Genomic DNA, 12299 nt, shown 5'->3' on the forward strand with positions numbered 1-12299 from the left:
CCTCATTAATTTGGAAAGTTATTCATTTAGATTCAAATTCAAATTTAAATTCTAAAACTTTCCCTATTAATAACGTACGTTAGGAAACCTCATAATGCCATTAAAATCTGAAATCAATTTCAGATTTAAATGGCAAGCCTCACTTAAATCCTTTCCGGGTCCACATATTAATTGCAAACACCTCAAATTTCCCCTCATGTGGCCGGCCCCTCTCTAGTCCCTTTCTCTCCCCAATTTGCCACCTAGACACTCATTAAATCATCCATTAAACCCTCCTTGGCTGCTGCCCAAACAAACCACCTTATGGGAATTAATTTGAACTTCAAATTGAAGATTCCCTCTCTCTAAATTTGAAAACTAAATTCAGATTTTAACATAAACCCTAATTAATTTAATTAGATCCCATAAATTAGGGATCTAATTAACACAATTCCTTCCTCAAATTAATCCTCCAATCAATTCCGTAATCCACCTCAACCCTATCCGCCCTCTCCAAGCCCCTCTTCTATCTGATTTCTCTCTTTCCTGGAGTTTTCAAGTGCTGTCCAGATGTCTGGACGTCACCTAACTTGCTTCCAGGTGATTCCAGAAGACCGTTTATGATTGACAAATGCATCCTGTAGTGCATAGCTGCTGCCCGGCCTTCCCAGGACCCCGTTAAACTTTTGCCCAGCAGATTCCTATACTTCCACACCTGCTTTCCAGCCCTGGAACTCACCCTATTGCTGCCCAGACTTTTCCTGGTTGCTGTTTGGAGTTTCCAGCACGTGAAACCTGCTGCCCAGATTTTCGGGAAGCTGTTTGTGTTGCTGTCCAGAAGCATTTCAAGTGCCGAATTGCTGTCCTAACCCTCATTGCTGCTGTCTCGGCGTCCCTAGCTGCTGTCCAGTAATTTTTGGTGACCTCCTATGGCTGTCTCGCTGTCCAGAAGGTTCCCCATCGCCATCCTGAAGGCTCCCAAACCTGAAGTTGCTGTCCACTCTTCCTCAAACGCATAAGTGACTACACCAGAGCGCCGTATTTGTCGTTCTCTTGGTAACTTTTCTTCCTACTCTATTGTCTTCTTAATTCACCTTCCAATTGTGGTTATAGTTTGATTCACAACGAGTCTTGTTGATCCCTCCGCTAAAGCATAATAATTTAGGGAGTTGAATGAGGAATGAATCCTTCACAGTACTAATCTTATTATTAACATTGAGATTTATTGTTGAAAATCAATCATGTATGCAACATTAGATTAAATTGACTGTGTTATGATCTTAACTCCTATGCATGTGATTTAGCCTAAGCTTGTCTTACCATCCTTGTGTTTTATTTTGTTGCTTATAATTTTTTTAAAATTAAGCGTGCAAATTCCTTAATCTATTCATCCTCGCATGTACGTTTCACATCATAGAATGTGACAATTGTAATGTAATCTTCATTGCTAGCAATCTTGTGTTACATGAAAGAAGAAAACATATCAATGTGACAATGACAATTGTTACTCATGTTCCCAGCTTATTTGAACAATTACTAATATTTTAGGCCCACTTTAATTTTTTAAGCTATGTAACAAGCAGGAGGTAATGACATATATAGGATGATCCTAAAGTAGGAAAATATTGATATATTTTATTAATATCTTATATCTTTCTAATTGAGGTTTTTATCTAATTTTAACCTTTTGTACTCTGTATATCATAGTCATTCGTTATTTGTCAAAAAAGCATAATAAGATTTTCCTCCACTAACATGTTTGTGGGACCTACATGTTTTTCAAGACCTAAAACGTGCATTTAACCTTTGATTAACATGTGCCCATAGAATTCCTCAATTCCCACCAACCCAAGAAAATTTCATATGTATCTTGAAATTATATGGTCCCTTTGAGTTTCCAGCTAGACTAATATTGAAGAAGTAAGACTACTGTACATATCATATTTCAATGACATGATCGGTCTAAAGCTTCGTTTGGGATGATACTAAAAAGCTGCTTTAAGAAACAGTAAGAAAGCCGTCCCAAATGAAGCCTAATACTGTGTCATTTCTCATCTTTGATTGTTGTCATAACCTGGGTATGGATCAAAGAAAAGATCACCACTAAAAATTATATTGAACTTTGCTCCTCATAGTATTCTAAGCATGGGATTTTCTACCTTAGGCCATAAGTGTTGGAAATTATGAGTAGTTAAAACTTCACGCAATGTTATTCTGTCTCTTCTTTCTAGCAATTTAAAGTTGTGAACAGCTAGATAGGGTAAGCAATCCTATATATTCAAAGAATCTGTCAGGATTCCTTACCCATTTTCTTCTTGTCTGATTGTCTGAAAAATGCTTATCTATTTGCAGAATATACCGTTTGGAGTCAATATAATTGAGAACAGTAATCTTAATAAAGGCCTGAGTAAGTGGAGTCCTCTTGGTTCATGCACTTTAAGCATGTCTATTGGTTGCCCCCGTGTACCGCCTCCATCCGCAAAAGATTCAATTGGTCATCATGAGCCGCCAAGTGGTTGTTATATTGTTACAACTAATCGAACAGAAACCTGGATGGGCCCTTCCCAGATAATTACAGACAAGCTAGTCTTACATGTGACATACCAGGTTGCCGCATGGGTTCGTGTTGGAACAGGTACAAAAAGTCCTCAAATTATTAATTTGGCCCTTGGGGTGGATGACCGTTGGGTCAATGGTGGGCACGTTGAAGTTACTGATGACAGATGGAATGAAATTGTGGGTTCATTCAGACTTGAGAAGCAGCCATCCAAAGTTATAGTCTATGTGCAAGGTCCTTCAATGGGGGTTGATTTGATGGTTGCTGGGCTTCACATATTTCCTGTTGACAGGAAGGCTCGTTTTGACAATCTAAAGCAGAAAACGGACAAGGTCTTTAAAATAAGGATGAATTGCTTTAAGGTTCTATGGATGATAATAAAATATTTCAGTCCAAATTATGAATTAAGTTACTGTTGTTTTCAATATGGTTCCTAAAATTGTGGATCTTATTATCGTTGTTTTGAATGTGTTTACTAAAATAATGGATCTTTCTCCAATTGCCCTGCCCTTATTCATATTTAAACATTGAAAGTTGGATTCATTATTTTAGTGACTACAATCAAAACAATAATAACAATATTCATTATTTTAGTAATCACCTCCAAAATAATACTAATTTGATTCATTTCTTTAGCTAAAAAGTATTTTGTGATCAACCATAGGAGGTTAAGTAATGTTCCCTTTGAGAGAATCCTTCTATAGTTAGGCTTTATAATACCTTGATTCTAAACTTTGTTAAGCCATACTTTTTTCCATTGCAGGTAAGGAAACGCGATATCATCCTAAAATTTCCAGTAATTGATGCTGGCAATGCATCTAAGACAATTGTCAAAGTTAGACAACTACAGAATAGCTTTCCATTCGGATCATGTATTAGTAGGTCGAGCATTGAAAATGAGGAGCTTGTTGATTTCTTTGTGAAGAATTTCAACTGGGCTGTTTTTGGGAATGAGCTGAAGTGGTATCATACAGAACCTGAACAGGGAAGATACAACTATAGGGATGCTGATGAGATGCTTGATTTCTGCAAGAAACATGGAATGTATACTAGAGGTCATTGCATATTTTGGGAGGTCGAAGATGCTGTTCAACATTGGGTAAAATGTCTAGACAAAAATGATCTAATGAGAGCTGTTCAGAATCGTCTCAGAAGCCTTCTCTCTAGATATAAAGGTAAATTTAGGCATTATGATGTGAACAATGAAATGCTTCATGGGTCATTCTATAAAGATAGACTTGGGGAAAATATCAGGATCTACATGTTTGAAGAAGCACGCAAACTGGATCCTTCAGCCACCCTTTTTGTTAATGATTACAACGTTGAAGATGGTTGTGATGCAAAGGCTTCTCCAGAGATGTTTATTCATCATATCCTTGATTTGCAAGAACATGGTGCACCAGTAGATGGAATCGGTCTACAAGGACATATTAACAATCCAGTGGGACAAATCGTGTGTGCTGCTCTGGATAAGTTAGCCATACTTGGACTTCCTATTTGGTTTACTGAACTCGATGTCGCCGCTTCAAATGAACATGTCCGTGCGGAGGATTTAGAGGTCATGCTTCGAGAGGCCTATGCGCATCCGGCTGTTGAGGGGATAATGCTTTGGGGATTCTGGGAGTTGATGTGTAGGGATAATTCTCACTTGGTTGATGCTGAGGGTGACATTAATGAAGCTGGGAAGAGGTATCTTGCTCTGAAACAGGAGTGGTTAACCCATGCTGATGGGCTTGTTGATGACTCTGGAGAGTTTAAATTCAGAGGGTACCATGGGAGTTATAGTCTGGAAGTAACTACTCCAGCGAAAAGATCATCTCATTCATTTGTTGTTGAGAAGGGTGAATCACCACTGGTTTTACATATAAAGTCGTAGTTTTTACAGTGAGCAGGTCAGCAACATTGAAATGTATATGCTTACAGAGTTTATACGTACAGGAAATGAATATTACGATGCATATAGTGTTTTTTCTCTGTTGTCCCAATGCAGTCATTTACCAGCTTTAGTTCTTTGTGGGCACTGAGCATTATGTCCTTGTAAAGATTCAAACAGTGAAACTCAAAGATTTTGTAATATATTACATAAACATATTGGCAATTTGAAAGTAATATTAACTACGGATAATTAGGATAAAATTGTTCGAAGTTCTATCAAAGAAAATGCTAATTAATCCATCTATTTCAAGAATTTAACAATTCACTGATTCATCAAATTGCCATTTTAGAATACAGAACATACTAACTTTTATTTTAAATAACAATAATAATCATTAAAGCCACATTGTGAGAGAATAAACACGAGAAGATGAATTCAGAAGCTTCAACCCATGCATAATTTGTCATGAACCAATGCGGTACAGATTTCCATCCCCCATGAAATGCCCCTCCAAATAGAAAGTAGTATTTTGCTGTTGATGCTGCTGGTAGCCATCCAATACCATGAACTGCATCTCCTCTGATGGCTTCCAGTGCCGTTTCCTTTGGTTTATAAACCAGTTGTTGATCTGCTTTTGGTCGAGCCCCGTCGATTCCGCCAATGCAACCTTCTCTGATTCCTGCAATGTCGAGCAACCACATTATTGTAAAGGCCAAGGCTTCATTTGGGACGGCTTTCTTACCGCTTCTTAAAGCAACTTTTTAGTACAAAAATTAGAACTTTTATATTGAAAAGCTGTTTTAAGAAGCTGTAAGAAAGCCGTCCCAAACAAAAATCAACATCATCTTGCATTATTAAGGGAAATAAACAAGGAACTGGAATGCAGTACTGATGGATAAGGCCACTTGTTGTGCAGCTCCCACCAGCTGAGAAGTTTCTGCCTAGCTTCCTTTGGCAACTTGCCTTTCTTCTTCTTCTTGGAGAGCTCTTGTCTAAGGCTGCCTAGATAACCACTATACTTTTTGAGAAGCTGGTGCTTCAGCTCTCTGTCTTCTGCTGCTTGCTCGCCCTCAAGAACGGTTTCTCCTAAACTGACTTCAAATTGGTCCTCTTCAGCTGAACAAGCTCCACTTTTTTCATGATCTGCAGTTCTATGCATCTTTATGTCAGTAGCAATATATATTTCTTTTCACGTATTATATTTCATCACAGTTGTTCAGTATCAATATAAAACACTTGCAATACCTAAAAGACCCTTAACATTAACCTTTAACATTAACTTTAACTGCCTTTCTTGGGAATTTCGACCTTAGGGACCAATTGCGAAAAATTTTTAATTGTCGGGGGACTAAATTAGAGCACTATCAATCATCAGAACTAAATTGACCACTTATTAATAGTCGGGAGAATATTCTGGATTTTCCTATGGCACAAAATATAAAATTGTGAATAAAAATACATATAAAAAAGCCATTAAATTAAATGAAAAATCATCATGATAATAAAAATAATAAAGCTGATGCTTAAGTTAATTAAGTTCAACTGGTCAACATCTCAGCCACAAGTTCACGGTCGAGCCTTTACTCAAGCTCATATATTATACGAGCTTGAGCTTAAGCTAAACCTAACTTAGCTCATAAGCTTTTTGAGCCGTTCAATTAACATAAATTATATTTAAAATTTAATTTTAAATTAGCATTATATAATATATTGTCATTATTTTATTTGTATATTAAAAATAAAATTTAATAAAAACTGAAAAATTTTAACTTAAAATTAAGAAATTGAGCTCAACAATCGAGTCAAAGCTCGAGCTTCCTAACAAACTCAAGCCTAAAATTTTTTTAACAAATAAATGAGTTTAGCTTGAGCTTTGTAAGAATTAAACGAGCTCAGCTCGATTAAGCAGATACTAAAATCAACTCGACTTGTTTACACCCCTACCTAGGCCAAAAAAAATATCTTTTATCTTACGGAAGAAGTCATTCACCCCTAATGTATACACCCAACACATTGATAACTTTGTCATCTTTATTGACACCTTTAGCCAATATTCCCATGTATGCATATAATCCATTAGCTTCCTTGTCCCTTACAATATTAAAGTTACTGAAAAAATATTTAAGAATTAAAAAAACACACAGCTGCACACAAAGATCAGTGGAGCTATACTTCCCATATTTAACAAAGGATAGTTAAAACTTGCAGCAATTACTTCTTTGGCCTGATCCATCACTTCATGTATATAACTCATTAAATACTTTTTCTCCATAAGCCAATCTAAGCACCTTCAACAACGGATCACCTATTTTTAGCGTACATACAACAATATTCTAGAAAGATTGAATTAAGATGATTTATTATACTTTCTTTGCCATAGCTTCTTATGTATAATAACAATATTACAGAAAGATGGGCTCGAGATGATTTATTGTGCCTGCTTTGCTTTAGCTTCTTATGTATAAGAACCCAACACAAATTCCTTACATGTAAACATTTCCTTTTGAATATAATTATTTCCGATAGGAATTTACAAAATGAGTCTTGGCAGGTTTGACTAGTTAGTGATCTTTGATTTGTTCATCTCCTCATTAAATTAAGCAATCTAGATCTAAAAAAAATGAAATTATGTGCTACTACCGTCTTCTCAAATCATGACCATAGTCTACATTAAATCATTATATTCAAACAATGACCACTATGGAAAAAACGGCTATTTCCGGCGGATAACGGATCGCCAGAAATAGCGGCGGAAACACCAATAGATTTGATGATGAAAAATAGTTTGAAGTTACCGATGGATAGTTTGTCGGAACTTCTGCTAGCCTACTTAAAGCCGGCAAATAGTTTCGACAAATATTCCGCCGGAAAGCTTCCATTGTAAACTCCAGCAAAAAATCCGCCGGCTTACTTAAAGTCGGTGAATTATTTCCGAAGGAAATTCCGCCATAACATTCCCCGAAAATAGCCCTATTTTGCCATTTTGCCTTGTTTGTCAACTTATTATGCGAATTTTTGTATCTGACTCCCGTTCCCACTCCCATTCGTGAAAATCCTCTCTCGTGCTTTGTTCGATGTCGATCGATTTGATGTCATTCCTCGTCTTTCCAACTCGCTCTCCAAGATTGTTCATCCTCGCCTTCAATCCGTAAGTTTTCTCACCCTAAAATATGTTTTGTAGTTGGGTCAAAATAAAGATATTGAGATATTATCCTTCTCATTTTCAAATACATCAAGAAGGCTCCTATATACTTAGATTAAGCATGTGATTCTCTCTTAACATAATATTCATTTGTATATATATTTATTTGAGCTTATGTTTGAAAATTATATAGGCCTGTTTAGGCAAAATATCTTATGTATATTTATTGCACATCATTAATCATCTTCACATTTAATATAAAGGGTTCAGTAGGTGAAGTATTATTGACTAGGAAATGTGTCATAGAGTGTACTCACATTAATTGTAGGAGAAAAAGAGGCCTTTGAGATCTTACAAGCAAGATCTTTAATAAGTTCTTCTCCTAAGAACTTGAATAACATTCAAAAGAAAAAAAAATCATATATTGAGTTAGAACAATCATGGTGAACCTCATACACAAATTTCTTGGACTTCTCTAGAAGATTTCTTTTAAAATTCTCTCCAAACACTCCTTTCAAATCCCTCTTGAAAAGCTCTAGCTTGTAATTTTCTTAAAAACTCTTTCAAAAAAAGAATTGTTACTATAACAAGTGTACTAATAATAAGATAGAAAAGAAACTCTAATAAGGCTTTTTAAAAAATTGATGGCTTAATCATATAGTATGATGCATTTAGTTCAATCAACATGTGATGAAGCTATGGTGTAAACACAGAAAATTTACTTGTGTTTATATTCACTGATAAGATGTCAAAGGAAAGTTCAATTTTTCTATGTTGTAAATCATATTTAGAATGCAAGTGCTCGTTATTGTATCAAGTAATAAAAATGATGAGGAGAGTGCTTAACTCTATTTAGTAGTATCATATTTTTTGTAGAGAGACGAAAGATTATCACATTTCACTCATATTACTTAAGTTTTAAAACTGCATATCTTACTCTAGTTAGTAATGTCTCAAAGTCGCTAGTGCAAACACAATCACTAATAACTTTATATTATGTGTAGAATAAATTCTTCATATTATGAATATTAGGAATAAATAATGTTGGATGTATAATCGATTGGTGCAAGGATGGATGACATTAACATGTGAGTTCATTAATGGGATAATTTTTTTCATTCAGACAACCTATCAACTACCTTCCTCTATCTCGGGTGGGAGGTTTCGTTGTCCATGTTCTAAACATAAAAATCAAGTGCACCTCACACCAAATGAGGAAACTATTGATTTATATTGCAGAGGATTCATGTCAGAATATCGATATTGGACTTTTCATGGTGAATACGAGCCACATTTTGACTCTCGATGCAGCCCGTCTACAAATTCCGATATAACTGAGGAAGAAAACATCTGAATGCTCAAGGACAAGTTTATTGGTTAGGCTTGCAAGCCTACACGTACAAGGGGCAGAACTCTGGTAGCTCCAGCTTCTTAGGAAGCAACCAGGAGAGATTGTATAGCCAATTAATAGGTGGCTGCCCTTACAACAGAGCTAGATCATGTTCGAAAATTAAAAGCTGACATGCATATGCAGATGGAACATAGTCATATACTAGAGGAAGAGAATGAGGGAGCAGTTCAGTGGAAAGCAACTAGCATCAATAGAGGAGGAGAATGACGAAACATATTTTGAGTAGACTATGTGTTACTACTGGACGTGTTATAACTATGTGTTTGTAGATTTTATGTTGAGTTTTTATTGTATAAGAAACTTGACATTTGTTGTACAACTATTTGGTAATTGTAGAACATTTTCTTCTAGTCAAATATGTTATTACTTTAGCATCAATATTTATGTGCAATGTTGAAATATGAGGATAATACATGTATGTTTTAACTGTATGATTGAAGGATTTTGTGTTGTACAATAATTAAGGGAAAGCGCTATTTTTTTTTTTGTGCTGCAGGTTTCTAGCAGAATATATCCGCCGTAATTTCCGGGGGATTATCCGTCGAAAATTCTGTCGGTTTTTCCACCAAGCCTTATGGCTAAATATCCAAAAAATTTCCAGCCGATTATCTGTCGAAAAAATTGCCAGAAATTCTAGCTGATAAAACCGTTGGAAAGCGAGTTATAGAAAACGCCATTTTTGGACAAATTTCCATCGGAAGTCTGTCGGAAACTTAATTCTAATGCACTTTTTACCATCTAATCACTTTCCGCCAGAAAGTTGCCTTTCCAGTAGATTTCTCTCATTTTCTGGCAGATATAGCCATTGTAAATTAATGTTTTTCTTGTAGTGGACCTACATAAGTTTTAAATTGTGAATAACCTAAAAAAAAGTATTAACTTAAACCAAATGGATGTTTATAATGAGTGAAAAACCTACAAGAGCATTCTTATAAGAATTATAAGTAATTGTTTGAATGACATTATGTGGTTCAATCTCTTTAATAAACTTGCACAACTATTCGAAAGTATATGAGTTGCATTGTTTGAGTAAGAATTGACATTATCTAACTTTATGAATATAGTTCATCTTGAACAATTCATAAAATAGTTTACTAAATTTTTTCCATTACAAGATATCCAACTATCAACTATAAGAGAACAACCATACCTAAGATAATCGTTCTTATGGCGTTGCAGAAGTTATTGTGTGTGTTTCACTTATTTCTTCAAATAAGGAGACCCCACTTCATGATAATTAGGAGGTTTCATCCCAAAACTAAATTGTCCAAATGCCTCAACTATTACAAGGAATCCATCATAATTAACAACATTAAAATGAATGTCAATATCATGCATCCAATAAAAAAATACTTGAATTTTTAATTCTCTCATTTTCTTCCTCGTGACATCTATCTGGTTATGTATTTTATTCTTTCAATGATTCAGCACATTAATAGAATTTGGGACACTCCTTTAGCCTTTTATTCTTTAAGTATACATGTCGTTGAACTTTGACTAGACACATTAGATTTTTTTTGTTTAGTATCTTTTGGATGGTTTAGTAGATAAAATCTCATCATCCAATATCACATTAAAATCATCACTTTCATCAATATTGAAAACTGACATTTCATTAATTTGGTCTTTTAATTCTTTCTTCTTCTGTAAAGAATCATGTATTTCATCTTTCATATGTTTCAAATAATTAATACAAACTTTATTATGTTTGAAACCTCCGAACAAGTATTGTTTGTGACGAGTAATTATTCTCTTTAACATTTTGCAATAAAAATACCCCATTTTGCAAAGATTGCATATTTTCATGCAGAATCATTTTTTACAGTTTGAGTTAAATCTGACATTATTTGAATACCTAAAAGCAATTTATATGTTAATAATCATGATAAGTGCACATATTAAATTAACTTTATATTAGAGTTGACAAAAATTGCACATACTTCTACTTCACTCAACAATCTAATAGCTCTTGCAAAAATTAGCCATTTGGTTTGACAGGGAATGAAGAAACATAAAATATAAGAAAATGGAAAAATTAAGAAGGTGAATATTGGCTACGTTGCTTAGCATCACCAAAGTAGCATCCAAAGGTGGTCACTAGCAGTTGTGCATCCAAAAATCATCAAAAATTTTTATAAAATTCTACATTTCATTCCGATTATTTTGATACATGGAAGCATATAGAAATAATCAGGGATTGTAGTATTTATAAATTAATTTTCTTAAAATTTATTTAAATGTTATCGTAGCTAACTAATGTACTGCAGCAAAAATGAAATCTTCCAAAATTCTAAGCCATGTAAGGGTAAATTGACAAATTGATGATAGAGATAACTTATATGATAGTTTAATTACATAATTAATAAATTAGATAGCTAGTAACCTAAGTCTATCTTATCCAATTTCTCCCTAATCCTTATCCACCCTTATCTGTTCCAATCCTAATCCCATAACAGCAGCCAAAGGTGGAAGAAGGAAATACAAGGGAGGCTCAGGAATAGTTTAATTACATAATTAATAAATTAGATAGCTAGTAACCTAAGTCTATCTTATCCAATTTCTCCCTAATCCTTATCCACCCTTATCTGTTCCAATCCTAATCCCATAACAGCAGCCAAAGGTGGAAGAAGGAAATACAAGGGAGGCTCAGGAGGGAAAAAAACATTGAAGAAAATAGAAAAGAAGAAGAAAGAAAAGGAAAGGGAAATAAAAATCAAGTTTACGCATTTATGTCAATCACACCCAATTTGGTCCTTAAAGAGCTGAAAGTGTGGAAGGCCAGTAGTAAAGATGTCAGCCAGTTGATTTTCAGTTGTCACATGGTATAACTCAATGTCCCCCTTTGTCACACGGTCTCTAATAAAGTGATGGCTAATGTTAATGTGCTTAGTCTTTGAATGTTGATAGGATTCTTAGAGATGCAGATGACACTAGTGTTGTCATAGAAAATTGAGATGGTGCATACAGGTAATCCTAAATCCAATACCTACTACTTTAACTAAAGGAGTTGGGCCACACAACTTCCTAAAGCAATGTACTCAGCTTCAGCAGTAGAAAGTGCAACAGAGTTTTGCTTTCTACTAGACCATGAGACCAAAGACTGTCCTATGAATTGGCAAATTCCATAAGTGTTTTTTCTATCCACATTACATCCTGCAAAATAAGATTCGTAAAATCCAATTATCTCAAAAGAAGTGTTATGCCTAGGGTACCAAATTCCTAAGCTTTGGGTCCCTAAAGTTATCTAAGAATTCTCTTAACTACAGTTAGGTGGGATTCTTTAGGATTAGCTTGAAATCTAGCACAAAGACAAACACTAAACATTATATCAGGT

At 34.8% G+C, this 12299-nt stretch overlaps 2 protein-coding genes across 2 annotated transcripts in view; one reads left to right on the top strand and one right to left on the bottom strand.

Moving 5' to 3' along the window:
* LOC110113931 (endo-1,4-beta-xylanase 3-like) overlaps nucleotides 1-4654 on the top strand; it is a 31687-nt gene extending 27033 nt beyond the window's left edge. The window contains exons 7-8 of the mRNA XM_028693447.1: nucleotides 2332-2868; nucleotides 3300-4654. Of these exons, the coding sequence (XP_028549280.1) occupies nucleotides 2332-2868; nucleotides 3300-4412 (1650 nt within the window). The 3' untranslated portion in view covers nucleotides 4413-4654. The remainder of the gene's footprint in view (nucleotides 1-2331; nucleotides 2869-3299) is intronic.
* Nucleotides 4655-4875: 221 nt separating this feature from the next.
* Nucleotides 4876-12299, bottom strand: part of LOC110113932 (homeobox protein knotted-1-like 6) — a 39671-nt gene continuing 32247 nt past the window's right edge. The window contains exons 3-4 of the mRNA XM_020846658.2: nucleotides 5302-5555; nucleotides 4876-5091 (exon numbers count right to left, since the gene is read on the bottom strand). Coding sequence (XP_020702317.1) covers nucleotides 4876-5091; nucleotides 5302-5555 — 470 coding nt within the window. The remainder of the gene's footprint in view (nucleotides 5092-5301; nucleotides 5556-12299) is intronic.

Source organism: Dendrobium catenatum, unplaced genomic scaffold (assembly GCF_001605985.2).
Source record: "Dendrobium catenatum unplaced genomic scaffold, ASM160598v2 fragScaff_scaffold_289, whole genome shotgun sequence".
Taxonomy (NCBI): Eukaryota; Viridiplantae; Streptophyta; class Magnoliopsida; order Asparagales; family Orchidaceae; genus Dendrobium; species Dendrobium catenatum.